We start from the raw sequence: 27,232 nt of genomic DNA, 5'->3' as shown, positions 1-27,232 counted from the left end.
CATTTCTAATGGAGCAGTAATGAAATGAACTAGCTATGCCCAGAAAAATAACTCTGGGAGATGACTAAAAACCATTACATTAAATTCTAATCCCTATATTTATGCACACCTGCATTTTGATTTCCTTCACAAGTTAATTGTACAATAATTCAGAGTCTGATTTCTTTTGTACAGCAAAATAATGTTTTAGTCATGTATACTTATTGTGTATCTAAGTTATATTTAATATATTTAACATCTACTGGTCATCCTGTCATCTAGGGGAGGGGGGGGGGGGTAAGAGTTGAAAAATTGGAACAAGAGGTTTGGCAATTGTTAATGCTGTAAAGTTACCCATGTATATATCCTGTAAATAAAAGGCTATTAAATAAAAAAAAATAAAACATAAACCTGTGTTCTTTAAATATTACATGAGCCTTACTTACTGTGATTTCAAAGGAAAAATAGCATCTAATCTTAGACCATTAAATCTGTGTGTTTATGTAGTTTACTATCAAATATCAAAACAAATTCTATTCACTGAATTCATAAATTCTTCAAATGATTGGAACTTTTACAAGTATATGTGCGTTCTCCATTTCGTAAATTATTTTTCCTCCATGCTTTAGCATACAGGTCTTGTTATGGCTAAAATTGTTCATGTTTAATGGTCCAGTTTTCTAATGATATATTATTCTAAGTTTATCTGGGATGGTTAGGAAGGGATGAGAGGTACAAAATCTACAGTTATCCCTACTTGAAATCTTTTTTGTTGTTGATTAGTAGCCAGGGCTTGGGATATACTGGCAGAGAGTCACTAAGAACCCAAGATCATTTCAGGATATGTCCTTGTTCATATTAACTGGCCTAGGCATCAAAATAATCTAAGCCTAATAATCCTGTCTTTGATATTTATTAAAAATTTAACCCTCAGCAAGTGCAGTTATGTAGCACAGTGGATAAAATGCCAGGTGAGGATCAAGGAATACTCTTTTTTTGTGAATTTCAATCCAGCCTCAGATAATTACTAGCTGCATAACTTTGGGCAAGTCACTTACCCTCTCTCCTCATCTGTAAAATGAGCTTGAGAAGGAAATGATAAACCACTCCAGTATCTCTGATAAGAAGATTCCAAATAAGGTCAAGGAGAATTGGATATGACTGGAAAACAACTGAATACAACAAATCCTCATGTAATTATCTTGGATAGCGTAACTTTTACTTTTAATATGAAATGCTTTCTTCATTCCTTAGGTTATGGTTTATAATGACCTCTTCCGTTCAATTCCTGAAACAAGGATTCTATTTAGTTTCCTGGATTTATCTTTAAAGGCTATATGGTATGATGGACAGAATACTAAGAATAAGAGTTAAAAGTCTTGGATCTGTTCTTTTCTAATTATGAGGCCAATGATGTCATATTTTTTCTTTGGATCTCAGTTTATATACTTATAAAATAACTGGGTTAGGTTTAAGAACCTACAAATTTGTTTTACTTCATTAGACTGCAGTTCAACAATTTAGCAATGTAGAGAAAACCATAGGTATCTTTTTTTAATTTTTATTAGATTTAGAAAAGGTTCTTCAATAAATTAGAAGATAAGAAATAGAGATTAGGTCTGTGATTTAATTTTCAGAGGAACTTTTGGATAAGGAAATTTTGCTAGTGTGAGCACTTTCTTTTTAACTTACTCTTATAGTTACCTAGACTACCTAAAGGCTAAGGAACTGAACTTAAAAACTTAGCTCAAGGTCTCCCATTTCATCCAAGGCTATTTCCAGTAATTTTGATCTATATCTTGCCACTAGATCCATATGGCTCTAAATGGGGAAGTGAGGCAGGTGATCTTACACAGCCCTTAAATCCAATATACTTGCATGTCATTATAATATCTCATTGATGCCTTGGTCCTCTTCTAGGATGGAGGACAAATATTCAAGAAGTGACTTGCCTAGGGTCACTGTATGTCAGAAGAATTGTGATCTTACATATGTAAGTCTCTTTTTTTACTCAGACAGATTTCAACTGTTATACACCCTATTAAAAGTGCTGCACTACGGCCAAATTTATGGCCAACATGACTCAGCTGATAAACAAGCAAAAGTTATGATTCATGCAAATCCTTTGACCTAACAACACCAATACTTGGCATGAATGCCAAAAGATATTTGGGAAATAAAAGAAAAATTATCTATATATCCAAAAAATATTTATAGCAGCTAGCAAAAAAATCGGAAATTGAGGGGATGTCCATCATTTGGCAAATGGATAAATAAACTGTACTGTGTGTTTATGATGGAATATCATTGTTCTATTGGAAATGATGAGCAGGATCCTCTCGATAAAAAACAAAAACAAACAAAAAAACCTGTAAAGTACTTCATGAACTCAAGCAAAGTGAAAGCAAAATACTTTGTATACAAAGTAATAGCATTGTCCCAGGATGACCAGGTATGAATGATTTTGTTATTCTCAGTAATATAATTATCCATGACTACTCAGAAGAACTTATGATGAAAATTCTATCCAGATGAGGAACTAATTGTGTATAAATTTAGACTGAAGCAGTCTCTTTCTCCCTCCCTCCTTTCTTCTCTCCTTCCTTCCTTCCCTCCTTCACTCCTTCCCTCCCTCCTTCCCTCTCTGTCTATCTCTGTCTTTAACTGTCTGTTTTTTTATCTGTCTCTCTCCTCTTTCTCTGTCTCTCTCTCTAACTTAATTTTTTCTTGAAGGTTTTTATTTTCAATAGGGTGGGAGATTTATGTTTTTTTTCACAACTTCATTTTTATGTAAATGTTATGTATAACTTCACAAGTAGTTTTTAAATTGTGGTTGGGGATAAGAGAAAGAATGTAGAACTTAAACATTTTAGAAAAAATGTAATTTTTTTGCTTTGAGTGTAACTGGGGAAAAGTATTAAATATGAATCTCTGTTTAAAAAAAGAAGTTTATGACCAATATGGCAAAAAAAAATAGATAAGGAATGAACATGAATAAAGAGATTAACAAATGAATAATTTAATAAATAAATGAATAAATAAATTAAATCCCTCATCTGGCACCCAGTCTTGGAGAATGAGCCCTTCTTAATTTATCTCAGCTATTCTTTTGATACTACTATTTGAGTAGACATTTATTATCTTCTCAGCTTCAGTTTATCAATGCCTCCCAGAGTTTGTGCTCCATTGATAGCACCTTTAAGAACGTGTGATCACTTTCACATTCTTTTTTCCTCCTCACACATATTTGCTGGATTAGCTTATTAGCACAATCAAGAGTCTTTCAAAAGAGAAAAAGAGTGATTTTTTTCAACAATGAGAAGATAAGTGAGGAATATGATGAAACCCAGAAAGTATTGTCTATCAGGAACAGCTTAGAAAGAAACTTGGATTAAAAAAAAAGATTTCAATGAAGAGTTTAAAGGATTTAAAAGTTGATGTTAAATTAATAATGAACTTCCTCAAAAAATAGAAAGTCAACTAGAGAATCAATAGAACTATACAGAATAAAATGTTTTTCATGAGAAGAAGGGGTAACCAAATTAAATGAATGAATTGTTTGCCTTATATATATAAGGATGTGATAGAAAGCAAGTTATACTAGAAAACTAGCCTCAGAATCAGGAATACCTGATTGTGACCTGCTTGTGACATATTCACTCACTTAACCTTTTAATGTGTTGGGCAATTTTCTAAAAAATGTGGGATTAAAAAAATATTTTTCTCTCTCTCCTAATTCCCTTCCTCCATCCATAAAGAAAACAGACAAAACAAACCAAAACAGAACTCATCACAGGACTTAATGCCAAACAACAACCCATAAAGAAAGCAAGAAAAAAATAATATCTCACTACAAATATGTTTAGTCATAAATAATGAATTTCCAAAAATCCATCTAGAAATAGATAGCATATTTATTATGAGTTTTCTGGGACTGTGATTTATTCCATTGTGCTAACTAGCATTCCTTAGACTTTCTAAATTGTCTTTTAAATATTTTCATTGCATATTTTTTTCTTATTGTTCTACTTACTTCACTATGAATTAGTTTATATAAGTCCATTCAGATTTTTCTGCAACCATCTCTTTCTTAATTTCTTATAGCATATTAAATATTTCAACATATTTATATAGCACAATTTATTCTGTCATTTTCCAATTAATGGGTATTGCCTCGGTTTTTCTTTGCTAATTATTTTCTACATTAATAATATAAAATTATTTCATAGTTTCTATATTTCCACAGTCATTGCAGATGCTATACATAGGCAATTGCTGACTTATAAACTGTCTGACAGGGAACAAAAATGCAGAACTTTTGAGACATCATCTAGCTGTTCTCAAAAATCTTGAATCACCTAGTGCAAAAAAAAATTATATCCCAGGATACTGAAAGAATAAGCACATAGGATCACTTTTGGGAAAGAATATTGGATTGGATTTCAAAAATCAGGATTTATTATTCTACTATTTGCAATTTGTATAACCTTGGACAATCACTTCATTTACCTGGGACTCAGTTTTCTTATCTGTAAAACGAGGAAGAAAGATATCAAGTCCTTCTTGTCCAAGGTCACACAAATTGCAAATAGTAGAATCCCCAAATCCCTTCTAGCACTAAAGACTTTGATTCCTGTGATTTTTAAAGAATGGTAAAGAATGACAAAGGAACTATGTGCTTGAAGATGGACGATTGTCATTATTTTCCAAAGGGATAATAAAATGGATTTTTCTAAATACAAGTTAGTGATCATGGGGAAAAATACTAAAAAGTATTGCTAAAGTTACAGTTTATAAGACTTAGAAAAGGAAGTATTAATTCATTTTTATTTGTAAGCATGGTTCTTTAAGACTCAATTGTGCTAAATTAATTTTACTTCATGTTAGAGCAAAATTTATACACTGGTAGATCATGTAAATGTTAGAAATAAAATATATCTGGATTTCATTAAGTCCTATGGTTAAGAATGGATAGATAAAGGTTAGATGGCAAGAAAGTTAAGTGAGTTAGAATAAAACCCCCCGATGATGATTAATAGTCTGGGGAGAAGTCTATCATGGAATGCAACACATTTATGTCACTAACTCTATTTCGTTCAACATTTTAAATTAATTATTTGATTAAAGAAATCATGGTATGCTTATTATATTTGGAGGTAGATTGCAGATTCAAGAAAAAATATTGTGGATAGGATGGAAAAAGTGGCTGAAGTTCATAAAATGAAATTTAATAAGTCTTCCATTTGAGTTCCAAATACCATTTGTACAAGTATAACATAGGAAAGACATGATTAAAGACTGTATTTTATTTAAATCTGTGAATTGTGGTGAATTATGAGCCTAAATGTCACCAGTATGACATGACAAATAAACAAAAATGCAATTTTGAATTTAGTGTTCAGAAGGAGGAAAATGTTACTTACATTGTCTGTTGTCACAGTCAGACTATATCTAGGCTATGTGTTAAGTCCTGAATGTCACACTTTTGGAAGAATCCTGACATGTTGGGAGTGAATTCAAAGAACAATTAGAAAAATGAGGGATAAAGGATGTCATGAAGATCCAATCAAGCAACCCTAAGACATTTAACATGCTTAAGTGAAGAGTTAGGTGAGATTTAATGACCATTGTCAAATATGAAGTTTTCTTATAGAAGAGGAATTTGATCTTCTCTACTTGGTCCCAGAGATGCCAATGAAAGTTATAAAGAAGCATAATTCAGCTTGTTAATACTTGTAGGTATCCATAAAAAGAGGAGGGTAGCTAATTACTAGTCCTGAAGGGCTTCATGTAGAAATTCATGATCATTTATTGAGGATATTGTAATCCTGACTCATTATTCAATCTGTGATGGATGAAATGATTTCTGGAATCTCTTTGAATTCTACAATTCTGTTTTTTAAATAGCTTTACTGTAAACTCTTAGAGAGCAGGAAATCATGTCTTTATAAACACATTAAATTAAATTCAGGTCATGTATTCAGTATGTACTTTCAAAAACAATTGCTTTTTAGTTTTCATAGAATGATCCATATATTATTTTAGTACTGTAATACAATTAAAGTATAATATTATTGTGTTTATTATTTTATGTTAATTTTTATTATATTAAGATAATACCATTGTCAATTTCCAAGAATTGATGATTAAGCATTTATGGTAGGATGAGGATTTTTATTCCCTACAGTTTTACAGAAAATTTAGTACTTTGTGCCCAGAGTCAAGTCTGCCTATTTCTTACATATTACAGTTTTTGAGGCCTTTTAGTTTTAAAAATTTTGCATATTCCTTTTGGTCTATTTCAATTCAGTCTTTGTATAATTTAAGATGTAAAAAGCCTAGAAAGTACCTTCTATTTTGAGCTCTGTTTTCCAAGATTTCATAACTGTATTCCTTATGTTAAAACATATCTATCCCATAATACACATTAAAACATTCATAAATTATATAAGGCATGCTTTATTTCTGACTCAAAAATTATAATTAGAGGTATAATGACTTCAAAATGAATAACATGATATTTTCCAATTAGAATTTACAAGACACATAAATACAAGACACATAAGTTCTACTTGCTCACTTTATAAATATGGAAAAAGCCCATATCTAAAGTTGTCCTTTAGTTATCTTGGGTTTTGGTTTTTGGGTTTTTTCTCAAGTGAAAAAGCAGGTATATTTTTTTCTTTTTTCATTAAGACTTACTCATTGCAAAAAAAAAAAAAAAAAACAAATTAAGGGCCAACCAACAGGTCACTATTAAATATTGCAAGAACTCTGCTCTACTCTATCCTCGTCAAACTACTTCTGGAGCCTCCTATTCAATTCCAGGTGTTACATCTGAGGCATGACATTGATAAGCTGAAGTATATCCAGGAGAAAGTGACCAAGATAATAAGGGGCCTGGAAATCATCAATGTGAGGATCTACTTAAAGGAAATAAATTGGTTAGATGGACAAAGTAAGACTAGCTTTCAGAGAATATTAAGTAGAAAGAATGGACTTGCTTTCCCTTGGTCCTAAGGAATGAATATTAGAGTGGATTAGATTTGATAGCATGTAAAGTAAAAAAAAAAATTGCTATAAATGAGAGCTTCTCAAAGTGGAATGGAATGGCTTGCTTGGTAAGTTAGCCTTCATGCAACATCTTCAACAGAGGCTGATTACCACTAATTAGGCATGTTGTAAAAAAGGATTCATATTCAGGGATTGATCATTCTAAACCTGAGTTTTTATGAGAAGTTATCAGTTAATTCAGGTGAGTTTTAGAGGCAGGCACATGTAAAAAGGAATTTTTCTATTAAAAAATATCCTGTATCGCATTTTTCCATGAGAAATCTTCCAGAAACATTTAGAATTACTCACCCCCCCCCCCTTTAAACTAAAATTAGAATTGTAAAGTGATTGCACTGGGTAACTCTCAAATCTAGTTTCCTACCAACTAATTTTCTAAATCCTTGGATTAAGCTTTGTGGGAATCTGGGATGATCTCAAGTGATTACACAAGTTGCATGTAATTGTTTTTAATATTTGGTTTGCAGCATGAACTAACATACAAGGATGAATTTTACTGTTCTGGTAGTTCTCTTTAGGTATATTGTTCTCATAGGAACATTAATCTGAAATATTGTATTCCCAAGAAGTTTTTCTTTAAGCAGGAGAATAAACATACTCTTGTATGGTAAGTATTAGGGTAGGAGCTATATCTGGAGGGAATGCACTAAAAAGACATCTGAGGAGGTAACAAGGGAATATATTTTCTTCTTCTTAGTGCAATTAATACACTAGATCATTTCTCATGTGTTAAACCTCTGTTTCCTAGAGTGAAATAAGTAATATCTCTCTGGAGGGAGATTGAGAACTGGAATGGACTTTTAAGTTATATGGGTTTCTTTATTCTTACTGCTTCGAGTTCCTTCCTGCTTCAATACAACCTCCACATACTTGTCAAAGTAATTTTCCTAAAACCCAGTGGAACTATGTTATTTCCTTCCACAATGAAATTCATTTACTTGCTATTACTTCTAGAATCAAACATAAACTATGTTTAGTATTTAAAGTCTTTCACATCCTAAATCTTGCCTTTCTTTCCAGTCTTATTATATATTACTTCCTGTAATATATATCACAGTCTAGTTAAACTGACATTCTTATTATGTAGGATATAGTAAGAATATATGCTGACACATATTGCATTTGTCTGGAGCTATCTATCAGTCTATCTATCCATAGTTCAATAAATATAGTGCAGACATTTTGAAAGAATATTTGGTTATAAATTCCTAGGTATGTTCATCTAGAAAAAAAATCACAATAATTTCTTGAACTGTCTAATGTAATCTTCTTGTCATAGTACAGAGACTTTTAAAAATATTATTTGTGATTTTTATCAATGTACAGAATTTTTGTTGTGGAAACTTCTTTCACTGCAAATAAAGTACTCATCCATAGCCTTAGAGGATTGTCCTTGGGGTACTGAAGGTGAGAGAGTTGCCTATAGTTAAGTACCTTCATCTAAGTAGGACCTGGTTTTTTTCTGTTTACAAGCTAGTCCTCTATATAATGCTGCTTGTCATTCATGCATAGCAGCTACAGTTTTCAAGGTTGTACTTAGAGAGTCATAAAAATTCATTTGAAAAGTTCACTTGATTATTTGTCCTATATAATATTAAATAACTGGGTTGGTGAATTTTTTCCATGTAGAGTGATTTTTTCTGACTAAATTTGTCACTTTAGCTATTTTCTGCCATGTGGACATAGGCAAAATCTAGTATTATATCAAATCCATTATATCTAGTATTTTATCAAGATCACTGAATATTTTTCATAATCCTGCTCTGAAATTAAAAGGGTTTTGAATGGACCCCACACTTTTTCTAATTCAGTTTTTTCTTCCTTCTTTTAATTTTAGCAATGATCCATGACACCAGTAGTTCTACAGAGGGACCAGTTTTGATCTTAGCTATATGCTACATTCAAGTCTGATGAAATTGAATTCAAAACTAGTAACATTTTGCATTGTCCTCTTAATCAACAATTACAGATTGTAATTTAGGGTTGTAAAAAAGTATCTTGTAAAAAAGAGTATCGATCTAAATTTCATTTTGATTTTTCAGGTGATGGAAGTCAAAGGACAGATGATCCACATTCCAGAATCAAATTCTATTTTATTTTTGGGCTCTCCATGTGTAGACAAGTTGGATGAACTCATGGGTCGTGGCCTGCATCTCTCAGATATTCCCATCCATGATGCAACTCGTGATGTGATATTGGTTGGGGAGCAGGCCAAAGCCCAAGATGGATTAAAGAAGAGGATGGATAAGCTAAAGGCAACTTTAGAAAGAACTCACCAGGCTTTGGAAGAAGAGAAAAAGAAGACAGTGGACCTTCTGTTTTCCATTTTTCCTGGAGATGTAGCCCGACAGTTATGGCAAGGACAACAAGTTCAGGCCAGAAAGTTTGATGATGTCACCATGCTCTTCTCTGATATAGTGGGTTTCACAGCTATCTGTGCTCAGTGTACTCCTATGCAAGTCATTAGCATGTTGAATGAGTTATACACCAGATTTGATCACCAATGTGGATTTCTGGACATTTACAAGGTAAATATGATTTTAGTTACTTATATCTATAAATCCCATTCAGAGTTCATCATGACAATGCCTCTTTCCATGTCAAAATGCCTTATCACAATGCTGAAATTTTCAGGTTAGAAAATGTTTCTTTTTGACAAAATAGATTTTTTAATGATCAATAATGTTCTAATTAAGAGAGCTTCATTTCAAGTACTATGGCTTAAAAAAAAAACTATTCCTATAAATCTACCTTTATTAAAAGTTGATTTCCTTCATTTGCATATATAAATATAATTTTACTCCCTACTGATATTGCTCAGGAATACAGATTCTTCTGTCGGTCAGAATTCATTAATATAAAAAAGAGAAACTTCTGATTTTTGCCCAAGTCTGACTATTTATAACTTTGTGGTGGACATTTTTTAGAAAGCGGGGGTTTTCTACAATATAAACTAAGCATTATATAATCTGATTGCTAAAGAAAGAGAAGCAGTGATGAAGCATAGTGGAGTATACAGCTAAATCCTAGTTAACCTGCAGTTGGCACTTGGAAGGTTAAATAGTTATTAGCAACAAATACACTGTAATATTAGAGTAGGATGCCCTCTGAATAGCCAACTTGTGCCAACTAGGTTATTACTAATGGCAGCAGCAACACTATTTTCCCTATGGGATAAATGAAAAACATTTCACGATGTACATTAATCAGCTGTTGATCTGATAAGAAGGGCTCTTCTTCTCCCTCCTATCAAGTTGTATTAGTGTCATGTTGCTTTCAGTCTCTCACTTGTCAAATCAGTGCTCCCATATTTTTGTGCAGAGAATTTCATGTGGGTTTCTCCCCTTCAGTGACTAATGTTTTGTTTCAATGGGGGAGAGCAAGTATTTGAGTGGGGATAAATAGTAAGTCTTTCCTCCTCTTCCTGCGTTACCAATCCACAGAGCTGCTCATTTCATTTTATAGCATTTTTTATGTAAAACAGCTTTCGATGGAATCCATGCATTTTACTTTGTAGCCTTACATCTTTATCCAGAGAATGTTAGATAAGACATGTTATTGAGTCTCCTTGGGAGAAAGTCATAATGCTGTTTGTTTTTTAGCTCCATTGTAGAGCAAGTCAGATCAAAAGGTTTCAGCTGGAGCTCTTCTTAGGTGTATGCATACTATGTAAATTATGCATGAGAGAATTGTTATACTACACAAAATGAGTTCGAAATTAATTGCAAACCTTTTAGGCTTTATTACTATATAATGGTAGCAGGGCTACCCCGCTGATTGACTGAAGCTAAGCAGCCATGTACACACAGACAACCCTCCCCATGACTTAGGGACACCTATAGTGAGGAGGGTGGCTTATGAAAAATCTGCCAACATTTTCTCCTATGCTCTTTGGAAATTTAAGGAATTTAGGGCTGCCAGGCTCCTCCCTACACCCAATTCAGGAAACTTTTTATTTTCCTTCTTTTCTCCCTCTCCCCTACATGCACGCAGGGACTTCTAGGGTCTCTGTCTGCCAGGAATACACATCATTAATAACTCTGCTCTATGATCCTAAAATTCAGGGGAATGAAAAATAATCCTCTTCTAAAGAAATGGTTGAGGAACCCTTACTTAACAATAACCTGTCAGTTAGGTTTTGAGGAAGGAAGGAAGGAAGGAAGGATGAATCTCCTGAGGCTACCATCACAGCTACAAGATAAGAATGTAATTAGAGTTCAATGACATCAGCCTTAGATTCCCCAGAGATGAACTCAGGTTTTTCACAAAGCAAATCAGACTGTTAAAACAACCTTTCCATGAGGTAATAAATTTTTATGCATATGATGCATTGTGGAAAAGGTAGTAGTCATAGCAATAATACTAGAGATCAAGGTCTGAAAGAGAAAATAACACCATAGAAGATCTACTCTCTGTCACAATGGATTATGTTTTTTACTTGCTTCTCCCATTCTACAAAAGAAAAATAAATGATACTGGACCTAAGAATCTTTTAAATCTGACTTATTTAAAGAACTGTCAGTCAATATATGAAATGACAAGATTTTTGGACACATAGTATACTGGACATTTTTGACCAGTATACTATAGTGGAGAAGAATTGGTTTGAGTCTTGACTTTGATACTTAATTTGCTGTGTAATCTTGGATAAGTCGTAACTTCTTTGGGCCTCAATTTCCTCATCTACAAAATCAAAATATTATCATATACAACACAAATGTTTTCCTATAAAAAGTAAATCTGTAAATTTTAAAACATTATATAAATGCTATATGAGCATGAGTTATTATCATCTTAACTATTAAACCCATTACAACGGTAATCGTTGTTCATATGGTAGGAATTGGCTTAGAGAGAAAATTCCTATGAGTATTTGCATATTTAGCTCATGTAACAGGCACTGTGCTAAGTGCTAAGCATACAAAGAAAGCCAAAAATAATCCTTTTCCTTCAAGGAGTAGACATTCTAGTGAAGAATGGTTAGAGATGATCTTAGAATTGAGACATACAAACTAAAAGATGTACTTAGAAGATGATATGACCAGAGAGAAAAGGGTAAAATGGGAATGAAGAAGAAGAGGAAAAAGAATAATAATAATAATAATAAGAACAAGAGCAACAACAACAACAAGAACAACAAGAACACAATAATAATAACAACATCAACAAGAACAAGAACAACATCAATAAGAATAAGAACAAGAAAAAGAAAGGAAGGAAGGAAGAGAAAGGAAGTAAGGAAGGAAGAAAAAGAAGAGAAAGGAAGAAAGGAAGGAAAAAAGAGAAAGGGAGGAAGGAAGAAAGAGAAATGAAGGAAAGAAGGAAGAAAAAGAAAGAGAAAGAAAGAAAGAACTGAATAGAGTTTAAAAATACCATCTATATGTGAAGGATATGTTTAGGGTTGCCTTTGGTGGGGATGTCATATTAATTCAGGAAGGAAGGACAGGCCTGAGAAATAAAGGATATTGAAATTTTAAGGGATGCCATTGCTATAATATCTAGAACTACACAAAACAAAACAGAACAAAAAAGCCTTGGTTTTAATTATTTCTTATTTTCTTGATGAGGAAATTACCAATTGTAAAGTTCAAAGATTTTCCCTTTGATCAAAGCTTCTTAAATTGTGGGTCACAACCCTGCATTATATTACTGAATTGGGGAAATCAGGATGTTATGATTTATTATCAGTAAATGTTTGTTTTATCTATCTATATTTTACAAAACTTAGGGTTGTGTAAAATTTCTTGGAGGGGGTTATGAGTAGAAAAGTTTAAGAAACCTTGAGTTAGGTAATATAAGGGAGCAAGGATTCAAACTAGATTTTCTGACTTCAAATCTACTTCTCTTTCTCATGGAAAAAGATCATACATCTACAACCGGAAGAAACCTCAGAAGTTGTCTGATTTAGTCCCCTTATTGTAAAGATGAGGAAGTTTAGGCTCAGCAAAGTTAAATGCCCAAGATTCCAAAGACTCTACTCAGGATCATAAATTTATTTTAAAAATTAATTATAGGCTTTTATTTTCAAAATACATGGAGAGATGATTTTCAACATTCCCCCTTGCAAAACCTTGTGTTTGAAATTTTTCTCCCTTCCTTTCCCTCACCTCTCTTCCCTAGACATCAAATAATCCAATATGTTAAACATGTATAATTCTTCTAAACGTATTTTCACATTTATCATGCTGTACAAGAAAAATTATATCAAAAAGTAAAACAAATGAGAAAGAAAAAAGCAACTATATAACAACAAAAAGGTGAAAATATCATATTGTGATCCATATTCCCCATTGTCCTCTTTCTGCATGCAAATGGCTCTCTCCCTAACAAGTATATTAGAATTGGTCTGAACCACTGCATTGTTGAAAAAAGCCAAGTTGATCAGAGTTGTTCATCATATAATCTTGATGTTGCTGTGTATAATATACAAACATTTTTGCATATGTGGGTACTTTTTCTTTTTTATGATCTCTTTGGGGTACAGCACCAGAAAAGACATTACTGGATCAAAGGGAATGCACAATTTGATAGAAAGGGAGATAGAAATCAAAGTACAACAACAGCCTTTCCATAGTATATGAATTTATTTTTTGGCTAGGCAATTGAGGTTAAGTGACTTGCCCATAGTCACAAAACTCATAAGTGTTAAGTGTCTGAGGCCACCTTTGAACTCAGGTTCTTCTAACTTTAGGGGAGGTACTCTACTGCACCATTTAGTTGTCTCTTGTATATAAAAATTTAAGTAATTCTATTTTCATGGGATCTAGAGATAGAAAGGCCCTTAGGTATCGTCTACATCAACTTTCATACTTTTTATAAATGAGGAAAGGGACTGGAGAGTTATGGGGATTTGGCAAGGATTTACATAGGTAGGAAGTGGCTGATTCAGGTTTTATTTTTTAATAGGATTTCATTTTTTTTTCAAATAAATGCAAATGTAGTTTTCAACATTCACCTTTGCAAAACCTTGTGTTCCAAATATTTTCCCTTTCTCCCTCTCTCTACTCTCCCCAAGACAGCAAGCAATCTGACATAGGTTAAACATGTGCATTTCTTCTAAAAAATATTTCCATTTTTGTCATGCTGCACAAGAAAAATCAGATCAAATGAAGAAAAAAAACAGACAAAAAAAACCCCAACAAAAACAAAAAAAAGTTTAAAAGTACTATGCATTGATCGACATTCAGTTCCCATAGTTCTCTCTCTGAATGTGGATGGCTCTTTCCAGCATGTCTATTGGAATTGTCTTGAATAAGATCATTGCTAAAGAGAGCCAAGTCCATCACTCATCACATAATCTTCTTACTGTGTATAATGTTCTCTTAATTCTTCTTGTTTCACTTAGCATCAATTCATGTATTTCTCTCCAGGCCTTGCTGAAATAATTCTGATGATTGTTTCCTATATAACAATAATATTCCTTAACATTAATATACCCTAACTTAATTAGCCATTCCTCTACTGATAAGCACCCTCTTGATTTCCTTCCTTACTACAGCAAAAGGAACATTTACAAACATTTTTTTGTACTTGTAGGTTACTTCCCCTCTTTTATAATGAAATTTTTAAAAAATTATGTTTAATACACATTACTTTATAAATCAATTTGGAAGAGAAAAATGAGAGCAAAAAGGAAAAACCATGGGAAAAAAGTGAACCTAGTATATGTTGATTTACATTCAGACTTCATAGTTCTTTTTTCTGGATGCAGATGGTATTTTCTGTCCAAAGTCCACTGGGATTGGTTTGGATCACTGAACCACTGAGAAGAGCTATGTCTTTCATAGTTGATCATCACACATTCTTCTGTTGTTGCATCCAATGTATTCTTAATTCTGATCATTTTGCTAGCATTGGTTTGTGTAAACCATTCCAGCCTTAGGAAAATCAGCTTGTTCATATTTCTTATAGAAGAATAACATTCCATTATCTTCATATATCACAACTTGTTCAGCTATTCCCCAATTGATGGAAATCTATTCATTTTCCAATTCTTTACCAGAAAAAGAGCCGTTACAAATGTTTTTGCACCAACTGGGTCCTTTTCCTTCTTTTATCATTTTCTTGGAATACAAACCCAATAATGACACTGCTAGTTCAAAGGGTATAGCCCTTTGGGCATAATTCCAAATTGATCTCCAGAATGGTTGGATCAATTTACAACTCCATCAGCAATTTATCAGTGTCCCAATTTTCCGAAGTCTTCTCCAACATTTATCAATAACTTTTCCTGTCATTTTAACCAATCTGAAAAGTATGATGTGGTGCCTCAGAGTTGTTTTAATTTGCATTCTCTAATCAATAGAGAGTTGATCTCTAATCAATAGTTATTTAGAGCATTTTTTTCATATGATCATAGATGGCTTTACTTTCATCATCTGAAAATTGTTCATATTTTTTGACCATTTATCAATTGGGGAATGATTTGCATTCTTAAAAATTTGACGCCATTTTCATATTTTAGAAATGAGACCTTTATCAAAAGCACTGACTGTAAAGATTTTTTCCCCAGCTTTGTACTTCCCTTTTAATCTTGTTCGTTGTTGGCTTTGTGTAATACCTTTTTAATTTAATGTAATCAAAGTTGTCCATTTTGTTTTTCTGTAATGTTCTCTAGTTCTTCTTTGGTCTTAAAATCTTCCCTTTTCCAAAGATCTGATAGGTAAATTATCTTTTCCTCTCCTAAATTGTTTGTAGTATCATCTTTTATGCCCAAATCATATTTTTTAAATCTTACTTTGTTATGGGGTGTGAGATGTAGATCTATACTGAATTTCTGACCTATTATTTTCCAGTTTTCCCAGAAATTTTTGTCAAATAGTTCTTATTTCAGAAGCTTGAATTTGGGGGTTTATCAAATATTAGATTGTTACAGTCTTCAATTATTATGTTGTGTGTATCTAATCTATTCCACTGATCTATCATTCTGTTTGTTAATCAGTATCTAATGGTTTGGATGACTGCTGCTTTATAACATAATTTTAGGTTTGGTACTGCCAAGCCACCATCCTTTGTATTTTTTTATTTATGTCCTTGATATTCTTGACCTTTTGTTCTCCCAAATAAATTTTGTTATTTTTTCTAGCTCTATCAAATATTTTTTGTCAATTTGTTTGGTATGACACTGAACAAGCACACCAATTTAGGCAGAATTGTAATCTTCATTTTTATTACCTGGGCAATTACCCATGAGCAATTGTTATTTTTCCAATTGTTTAAATCTGACTTTATTTGTGTGAGAAGTGTTTTGTAATTGTGTTCATATAGTTCTTGTTTGTCTTGGCACGTACCCTCAAGTATTTTATTTCGTTACAGTTATTTTAAATGGAATTTCTTTTTCTATTTCTTGCTAATGGGCTTTGTCAGTAATATATAGAAATGCTAATGATCTTTTTATTTATTTTGTTTATTTTATATGTGGGTTTATTTTATATCTGCAACTTTGCTAAGGCTATAAATTGTTTTGAGTAGGTTTTTGGATGATTTTCTAGGATTCTCTAAGTATATCATCATATAATCTGCAAAGAAAGATAGTTTTGTTTCCTCATTGCCTATTGTAATTCCTTTAATTTCTTTTTCTTTTCTTTTTGCTAGTCAGCATTTCCAGTATAATGTTGAATAATTGTGGTGATAGTGGGCATCCTTGTTTTACCTCTGACCTTAATAGGAATGCATCCAGCTTCTCTCCATTAGAAATAATGCTTGCTGTTGGTTTTAGATAGATATTGAAACATGTTTTAAACCCAAATCTTTTAACTCTTTCCATTAATAGTTGTTAAGTATCCCATGTAGTGGGTGCGTTGTGAAACTGAAGTGAGCCCTTATCCTTTTTCATGGAGCTAACATTCTGGTTAGGTGAATATAGTAGATACACCTGTTCCCAGTCATTAAGTTTTATACAGTATTGAAATGTTTCCAGCTCTGTAGCTACACAGTTACTTAAGAATCACAAATTTGTTATGTAAGAAAACAGAGTTGTTTTTCTCCTCCTCCCAGATTCACCAAGATCTTAAATTTTAATGTGGGACGAATAATATAGAAAAAATAATTTGCTACCCACTTATTTTTCAGGTTACTGTTAAAAAAAAAAAGGAAATCAAGTGAAGATTTGTAGCCAAGAGGGATAATTTGAGATTGCGCTTCATATAATGCATTCAAAATCTGCCATGACAAAATAATATGCAAGTGTTTAAATTTATGGTTGTCTCTCCCTTGGTTGCCTCATTATTCTGTGCCCTCTTATCATTAGAGAGATGATACAACAACTAGTTGCAATGGTAATGGTAGATGTTAGCTAAATTAGGCTGTAATAAAAAAAAGTTTCTGATAAAATCTCTAATCTACTGATTTTGCAAGAGGATAGAAACAGGATGTTGATAATACTATGCATATTTTATACATGGTGAAAACATGAAATGTTTAACTTGCTTAACTATAAAGATTAAAAGTGCGTGGATGAATAGGATTAAGACAAAATGAAGCATGGTTTATGATTTTCTTGAAATTTTCTTGCAATTAGGAAAGAATGAATTCAGTAGTGCCCACTATGCTAATAGAATTTTAAAAAAATTCTCAAGGACTAAATATTGAAGTTCCAGTGGAAAAAAAAATATAACTATTTTCAGTTCAGTTTAAAAAAAAAAAAACAAAAAACCTTGGTTTCACCACTATCCTCCATACATGCAGATTATAATTCCTCTGAATCTTTGTAGATGAGTTGTTTCATTAGTTGCTGTAACAAAGATTGCAATCTAGATCTGATTCTGTTTCTTCTCAAATTTATCTAGCAAGTTACACAAACCATACTTGAAGCTTTTCCAGCTTGCTACAAATTATATTTTTTCTCCACTAATACTAATTCTTAGACATTTTCACGTCTAAATATAAATTGGTCATTGGGTCTTGAAGGGGATTCTGACTATTTACAAAATATACTCATGTTTATACAAGTCAGTTAGATGATAAAAGAAAATCATTTCCAAGCAATACTTTATAATCAATTTTATTTTAATTGAAGACATGAATAGTGCCAAGTATACTCAAAAAATCTGTTGGCTAAGGGTCAATCTAGCTGGCTTCAGAGAAACTAATGTCACAAAGATTGGTTGCCACTAATTAATTTCATTTTGCCCCAGCATCTTTCAGACACATATATGATTAGGGGATAGAGTTGTGGACTCACTGCCAGGGTTCTTGAATCTGGGTTTATGTCCTGATTCTGACACCCACTGGCTTTATAACCCACATGTGAGCCATTTAATGGTGAAATTCTGAAATATTGTACTTCTCTAAAACTAGAAATTTCAGAGAAGATATTAAACTACAGATCTACATTGCTTAAAAGTGATTTCCCCTTTGGGAAGTTTCTCTAGTTAGAAAAACACCCATTTTTACCATTACCATTTATTCCTATCATTCACTAAAACAGTACTATATTTTTTAAACAAAATTTTATTTTTGTAATCAGTAAAAATCTACTTTCTTTTCTCATAACCCCACTTTTCTCTAACTGAAAATGAAAGAAAACAAAATCCTACTAGAAACAGGGATTTTTTTTATCATTCAGTCCTTACTAACTCTTTGTGACCCCATTTGAAGTTTTCTTGACAAAGATGCCTGAACAGTTTAATATTTTATTCTTTGGCTCATTTTACAAATGAGAAAACTGAGGCAAACAGTGTGAAGTTGCCCAGGGTCACACATTTAATAATGATCTGAGGCTCTATTTGAAGTCAGACCCCTTCTGAAAAAGGTATACTCAAGTAAAACAAATTTCTGTGTTGTCCTTGTTCAAAATGAAATTTGTGTCTGTGTGTATGTATGATTCTGCACTTTAAGTCTTTCACCTCTGTATCAAGAAACTTTTATCATATTTTTATCATGATTTCTCTGGAATCATGCTCAGTCATTATACTGATCAGAATTCCTAAGTTTTTCAAAGTGGTTTGTCTTTACGATATTGTTATTGTGGTATAAATTTTCTCCTGATTCTGTTCATTTCACTCTGCATCAGTCTTCCCAGGTTTCTCTGAAACCACCCCCTTCATCATTTCTTATAGTGTTATAATATCCAATCATATTTATAAACCCGGACTTGTTCAGTCATTCCTCCAGTGAAAGATACTCCTTCAGATTCCAATTCTTTGCCATAACAAAAAGAGCTAAACATATTTTGTACATCCTTAAATAGTTTGTTTTGCTTAAGATTAATATCTTTCCTATCCTACTTTCTGATTCTGTTTCTTTTTTTCCCCTTTCCCTATTACCCTGTTGTATGATATACATTTCATTATCCAATTGTGTGTTTCTATATTCTTTCCTCTTTTAAGAAGTTTAGAAAAGAGTGAGGTTTGAGCATCAGCTAATTCATTCCCATTTGTATATACATCAATCTGTATACCCATGTTAGATAATTTCTCCTAATTTCTCTACCCACTTCCAATCTCAATGTATTTCTCTTTTTCGATGCATTCTTCTTTGAAAAGCACTTTAGATACAGAAGTACCCCTAAGCTTTCTGTTGACTGAACTTCTTTTATGTGGTCTAAGAAAAATAGACATATACATCATTTCCCCCATATTAGAATTTAAACAGTTTATACTTGTTTTGTTCCTAGAGACTGATCATTAGTGGTTACCATGTTATATTTCTTTTAACTCCTGTGTTTGAACTTCAAAGTTCCTAATTAGTTCTGGTCTTTGGGAATGCTTGGACATTCTCTACTTTGTTATTTTTCCCCTGTAGACTTATAGTTGATATTTGCTGAATAAATTATTATTGATTGCTAGACTATATCCTTTGTCTTCAGGAACATCATATCCCAAGCTCTCCAATCACCTATGATTGTGGGAAAGGCAATAAGTATTTGCATAGCATTTATTATATGCTAAATGTGTTGTGTGATGTGCTATTATATTAATTTAATATTAATAATGATTTAATTTAGCTATAATAATAAAATAATATTAATTATTGTCTCATTTGATCCTTTTACAGTGTGGCAAGATATATTTATTTTACAGTTAAGGAAACCAAGGCAAATAATTGTTAAATGAATCAGAGTCACATAGCTAGTTTCTATGGCTGGTTTTTAACTCAGCCTTTCCTGACTCTAGGCCCAGTGCTTTACCATAACAAATAGCTGCTTTTAAATCACCTGTGATCTTGACTGTGATTGCTTGCTACTTGAATTGTTTTTTTTACTAGCAGCTTGTAGTATGTTTTTCTGATATGGAAACTCTGGAGTTTGCTTGTACTATTCCAGGGACTTTTCATTTGGGGGTATCTTTCAGGAAATGGATGGTAGTATTCTTCCATTTCCACTTTGTCCTCTGACTCCATATTTTCTCTTTAGCTCTCTCCTTCTATTTATTCATTTTTTAAAAGCTTAAAAAAAACCAACTCTTGGTCATGTCTACAAGGAATTCTAGTTGAATTTGCCTAAATTGTGTTTTCTTTTGAAATTTTGAGATTTTTCTTGTTGATATTTTGGTGTCATTCTTTTCTTCTTGGGTTATGTCCAGAATATCCCTGTCACTATAATAACTTTTAATATGGAATTTTTTTTGATTGCTCCTTCTTGCAGCCTGCTTTCTGATTCCCGACTTGATATTAGGGACAGGCTCTATGTACCTCTGGAAGGAAAGTCTGGATTTGCTATTCTTGTTGCTGCCTTCTTGAGTTTTTGAGTGTTAAGTTATTCTGTGCCCTCAGGCTTAGCTCAGGCTGGGAAAGAGCAAACTTTCAGTGGTTCCAAAGTGGTTTGATACAAGGCAAAGTCTGAATTCTGCCATCCTGCGAACTGTGCAACTTCCTACTTAAGTATGGGTCTGAGCAACTATTCAAGTACTATTGCACTCACCCCATCACATATCTGGGGAACACTGATGTAAAATGATGTGCCCTTTGCCTGAAAAGCATAAGTAAAATCTCTTTTATTTCAAGCTATATATTAAGAATGAAATTCAATAGATACAATGGTTTTTGTACTACAGAGACTGGAGAGATTTATTGAAGAGATTGGTTTTAGTCAAATGTTTAGTGGGAGTTCTAATCTAAGTAAACTGAAAGATAAGCAAGCTCTTTGTTTTTAGATCTCAGTAAGGGCTGCTTCTACTTTGTTTAATATTTGTAGCAGATTAATATATAAATTGGATGAAGGAACTAAAGCAGGCTTAAATCCCTTTTGGGATTGTTTCATGATAAAACAGGATACCCATTAAAGAATCTACATGCTATGGATATTCTTGGCAGTCTATAAATATGTGTATATCTTCTTAATTCTATCTGCTTGCAAGAGGATGCCAGTTTCACTTGATAAACAGTGACTGGGCCTTTTATCCAAGATATATAAATATATTCTCTGTAACAGTGAACACTTGTTTCAACATTTTAAAATGTTATGAATTTATATTAATACCTTTCAATAGTTTCCACCAATGTTGGTGCCATTTAGTTTTACCTCAGTATCAATAGATCTGAAAGATTTACTCATGCATAAATATGAAAAAGAAAAAAAATTCATAAATTAAAATAAAACAACTAATGTAGAATAAATACAGAATACCATATTTGAAAAATCACTAGAAAGTTTAGAGACTGGTATTTATATTGAACACAATTAAAATGAACATTAAAAACTTAGATTGTAGAGTGGAAAATGCAGATTAATAATCTGTCCTAACATTTTTTTTTTCTGCTGGCAACTAAATTGCATTTTGTGTCAAAGCACTATGATGACACTAATTCACTAGTTGAGAAGGTTTTATCTCCACTCCATTTTCTGCATGTTTCATTCAAATTGGCCATCTTTGCTGCTAAGTATGATCTTAGCTCAGGTGAACTTTTTAGGAAAATTTAGGAATTTTTTTAGAAAAATAAATATTTATTTTAAGAGTATTGCCATTTTATCTTCTAAAGGATAGTAGAAACTATGGATAGATTAATGTTGATAATTTTTTTTAATACTAACTGGGGTTGGACTACTAGTAAGAAGACTAGGAAAATTCCCATGGTATTAAATAATCCAATTATCTCTCAATCAGAATTTGCAAATATTAACTATGATGATTTTGCAATCATGGAGATTGGAAAGGCTTATATAGGATGTTATTCAAAGGGTACCAAGTACTAATGAGAAAATAATAAAAATGTCATTTTCTGAACTTTTTGAAAGCCACTCAAATTCTATGTGTCTTATAAAAATACAGTATGTTGTTTTCTTTCACAAATTGACTAGTTTATACTATTCCAAATGGTATGTATTAGGTACACTGCACTAAAAAAGAATTCAATATAAATCAACAAATATTTATTAAATACCTATTGTGTGAGAGCAGCACTGTGGAAGGCTGGGGAAGATAACAAAATTTAGATAAGTTGCCTTCAGAGCTATTGAGTAGTATTTGAACTCATGGAGAATAGCACTATTCCTTTTAGTAGCAGCTTATGAAAAGTCAAGGAGAGTCTACCATCAAATGTGTAAAGCTGGACTTAAAGTGTTTTAAAATTTCAGTCTCTACTATGATCTCTTGAAACAATCGCTATTGCTATCCATAAGCTTTTCTGCTTTATTGTTATGATCAGTTAGTTCCCCAATAGCTAGCAGGCTGACATCCTTGCAGTGGTCAACAGAAATCCATGTTGATGAAGTGTCTTGCTCAATTTATGAAACTAAAAGTTTGATGGTTATTGTTTTAAGAGTATTGCCATTTTATCTTCTAAAGGATAGTAGAAACTATGGATAGATTAATGTTGATAATTTTTTTAATACTAACTGGGGTTGGACTACTAGTAAGAAGGCTAGGAAAATTACCATGGTATTAAATAATTCAATAGAATTTACCAGGCAAATTGACCATTTTTCTTTCCTACCTCCAAATAGTGTCAAAGAGTTAAATTACTCTATGTTTTCCACAGCATATATAAAATAGCTTGCTGGGCCAGTTCTATTTATATTTGCACTATATACTCTTTTTAGAACCACTTGGTGTAGTCAGATTTGAAAAGCCTGTGTTCAGAGAGGTAAACACACATTAATTCCCAGAATGTACTACTAGAGTACAAGGGGCAGTGGTGATATATATTTTCCCTCTGTATAAGTGTATAGAGTAAGAGATATACCACTCACACTGTGTAATTACTACATCATTTTAGCTGCATTAGCATTTCTCATTAAGGGAGGTCCACTATTTGTGAATGAGCTAATTCAAGGCAATGGAATACCTTATTTGGAAGTTGGCTATATCTTAGTGAAGTAAATGAATTTTTCTGCCTAGCATTTTGTCTACTTTCTAAACATTATAGGGCCAGCAACAAAGCTATGATGGACAAGCTCAAAACAAAGGAAGAAAGTTGCCTAATCCTAATAAGCAGAAATAATAAGCTTTACTTTTCATTTAAAGCCTGAACCCCAAGGGACCAACTAATTTTTAGCCTGCACAGATTTTGTTCTTTACAATTTTTTATGGCAAAAAATCTACATCCACAAGTAGATTATTGGAGGCAAAATTATTTTAGGACAGTATGTCTTTAAAACATATTATTAATAATTCATTTTTTTGGTTTTAATATAAAAAAAAGCATAAGAGGTCAGGGTCAGAGATATCTGCCGAAAGTTTTATTCTCTAAACATAAAACTTGAAAGCAAAACATGTTAAATTTGTAGCCTAGGCTCTTAAAAGTGATATCAGTTCCCTGAGCCTCCATTTCCTTATTTGTAAAATGAATGTACTGAACCAGAGGTCCTCTGAGGTCCCTTCCAGTTCTAGATCTAGAATCCTTAGGAAAATTATTTCCCCCTCTGAACTTTGATCATCCCAATATTGAGATAATAACACTTGCACTATTTCCCTTACAATAATTTAATGTTGTGAGCAAAACACTTGGTAAATTACAAAGAGCTATATAAATGAGATTGGAGATGAAAGGAAGGAAATAAATGTTTGTGTAGTGCCTACTAATTGTCAGACCTTATGTAAAGTGCCTTACAAATACATCATTTAATTGAAACAACAACCCTGTGAGGCAGATGCTATTATTATCCTCATTTTCCAGTTAAGAAAACGGAAACAACCAGAGGTTAAATGTCTTGCCCAAGATTACAAAGCAAGTAGTTGTCTGAGTTTGAATTTGAACTCAGAGCTTTCTGATTCCACAACTGCTTTCTATCCACATCATTATCTAGTAGTCATTATCATTATAGCTGATACTATTGTTCATTTGATTCTCCTCTTTTTCAGGGAGTTCTGATAGAAACAGTAGTGGAACAGGCTGCTTTTATTCTTTTCTATTTAACTTTGTAGTTGCTACAGCACAGGTGGAACAAAAAGTATTTTAAGTTGAACAAGAGTATATGGAATTAAGCTTATCTTCTCTCAATTTACCAGACATATTTTTGGGACATCTCAGCAGGAGAGAAAATAACAGATTTGGTGTGTACTTTATCCTGTCCTGACATGGTATCAATTTCTTCTCTAAGTCTCTATATTTTGAAAGCTTTTCATTCTACAAAGCATGGTGTTTGGGATGGTGATATCTATTTAAGTGTACTTAAGTTATTCATAATCAATGTAGTGTTCAGATGGTTATGGACAGTAATATTTTGGGGGTGATTATGTTCCAGACAAATTGAGTTTATTGAATTCCTAAGGATCTTTTTGGAATATGTATTTCCAGCATGGGAGTCTCAATATATAATTTTAGCTACAAGATTGTATTTGGTGTTTTGCTAAGCATTCAATAGGTATTAAATTTTTGCCACCTATGAAAAAGTGTTTCAAAGTTGCTACTGATTCTTTGTAAAACCCTTATTGCTTGGTAAATCTATCCTCCTTAAGGATAACCCTTCTATAGTTTCCAGTAATATTGATCTGATCTTGAGTTGCCATCGTAAAATCTTGTATTATAAAAAAAATTGCATGCCTCAGTTATGTTGAACACATGTGATTTTGTCAATATAAAATGGTTTTCTGATGGGGGTTGCAAAGCTTAGGAAATGGCTGAGGAAAGAAGGTAAGTAAGAGAGAAAAGAGCAAAATAAATATGCAGCTGTATGAAGAATTCCAGAGAATAGCAAGGAGAGACAAGAATGTTTTCCTAAATGAGAAATGGAAGAAGAACAAAGAAAAACAACACTAAGAAGACAACTATGATGATGACAACAGAATAGGAAAGATAAGAGATCTCATCAAGAACATTAAAGATTTTGAGGGAATGTTTCATGTAAAAATGGGCATGATAAAAGACAAGAGATGGTAGAGACTTAAAAGCAGAAGAGATTAAGAAGTGACAAAAATTAACAGGGCTATTCAAGAAAGGTATTAACAACACCAATAATCACAATGGCATGATTCCTGAGAATGAAGTCATGAGCCTTGGGAAAAATTGCCAACAATAATGCAAGTGAAAGTGTTAACATTCCAGTTGAGCTATTTGAAATCCTAAAAGATAAGGCTGTTAAAGTGCTTCTTTCAATATGCTGGCAATTTTGGAAAATTTGACAGTGGCTACTGGATTGGAAAAGATCAGTTTCCATCCCAACCCCAATTTGAATATCCCTGTGTTTAAGTTACTGAAAAATTGTACTCATTTCATACGCCAGCAAAGATATATTTAAGATTCTGTATGATTCAGCAAGAATTACCAGAAGGACATTCTGATTTTCAAAGAAGCAGAGAAACTAGAGACCAAATTGCCAACATTCTTTGGCTTGTGCAGAAAGCAAAGAAGTTCTAGGAAAATATATTTCTGTTTAATTGACTATACCAAGGTTTTTGACTGTGTGAATGACAATATTTGAAGAGATGGGATCAGCAGATCATTTTACTTGTCTCCTGATAAAACTGTATTCAAAATCAAGAACAAAACATGAAACAACTTATAATGTCCTAGTTAGCTTTCTGGAGGTTTCAGGACCATCCTTGGTTTCAGCAGAATAATAACCAGGAGAATAGTCAGGGATAAAGTCCAAATTCTTTATACCTCCAGTCTGTCTCCTTCCCCTGGGACTGGGCTAGCTTTCTGGAGGCCCTCCAGAATGGGTCTTGGTTTCAGTGGAGGAATGCAGGAGGCAGGAGAGCTACCATGAAGCTGATCAAAGGTGGAATCCTCAAAGAGCAGGAGACAGGAGAGTCACCAGGATAGTCTCTATCTTGAAGTCTGTCTTACCTCCCAGATCTCTTAGCTCTCATATACTCTATTACAATTACATCATTACAATACACTGAGTATAAACCAATCATTATATCCCTAGGGAACCATTATTTGTTGTAAGATTAAATCAATCATGCTGAACTAGAGAATTCACATGCTAAACTATATAACCATTGTATTATCAATTCAACTGAGTTAATACCTTGTTATAGGATTAAATCAATCATACTGAGCCTTAAGTATATTTCTCCAACATTCCTGCCCTTTCCAACAACTGACTGCTTTTAGATTAGAAAAGTTTATATGTAGAAACATGTAAAAACATCAGCCTGGTTGAATCAAATGCTGAAATTAAATTTACTAGGAGAAATATTACAATCTCATATGTGCAAATGATATTACCATGCTGATAGAAGGTTTAAAAAAAGAATTAAAAAGTCTCCTGATGAGAGTGAAAGAAAATAGTGTAAAATAGCCTGGTTCAAGGTTTAACATCTTCATCCCCAACAAAATCCCTAAAATCAATTGGAAACCAAGGTAGCAGAGAGTACACATATTTCTTTCTCCCGCAACCCTCACATTAATTATTAAATCCAACCTCTAAATTAGCTCTGGCCTGGCAGAATCCACAAATATTGGGAGTGTAACAAATTACCAACAGAAGATATTTTGAAGATAACCAAAAAAAAGTCTGTTTCAATGGAGCATGAAAGGAGGCAGGCCAAGCACAAGCAGGCTGAACATGTATGCCAGTGCAGGCTATGCCAACACTAGGGCTGTGGGAACTATGTGCAGCAAAGAATCTAGGGGAAGGAATCTAAAGCAATGTTGGCTACTCTGCCCTGGTTGTAAGCCAGTAGATCAGCAGAGAAGTTATAAAACACCCAAAACAAAGACAAAAGGTAAAATGTCAACCCCAAAATGCCAGAATTCCACAGGACCTAGCCACGCCTTCCAGAAACAGGAGTGTGTCAGCACAGACTCAGCACAAACAGCACTGACCCAGCACAGCTGCTGCTGCTTATAGAGA

The 27,232-nt window shown here is 32.9% G+C and overlaps 1 protein-coding gene across 1 annotated transcript in view; it reads left to right on the top strand.

Annotated features, from left to right (window-relative positions):
* GUCY1A2 (guanylate cyclase 1 soluble subunit alpha 2) overlaps positions 1 to 27,232 on the top strand; it is a 430,164-nt gene that overhangs the window by 238,412 nt on the left and 164,520 nt on the right. The window contains exon 5 of the mRNA XM_031961090.1: positions 9,093 to 9,578. Coding sequence (XP_031816950.1) covers positions 9,093 to 9,578 — 486 coding nt within the window. The remainder of the gene's footprint in view (positions 1 to 9,092; positions 9,579 to 27,232) is intronic.

This window comes from Sarcophilus harrisii, chromosome 3, assembly GCF_902635505.1.
Source record: "Sarcophilus harrisii chromosome 3, mSarHar1.11, whole genome shotgun sequence".
Taxonomy (NCBI): Eukaryota; Metazoa; Chordata; class Mammalia; order Dasyuromorphia; family Dasyuridae; genus Sarcophilus; species Sarcophilus harrisii.
Note: the sequence above shows the minus strand (reverse complement) of the source record. Positions and strands in the feature narration are given on the sequence as shown.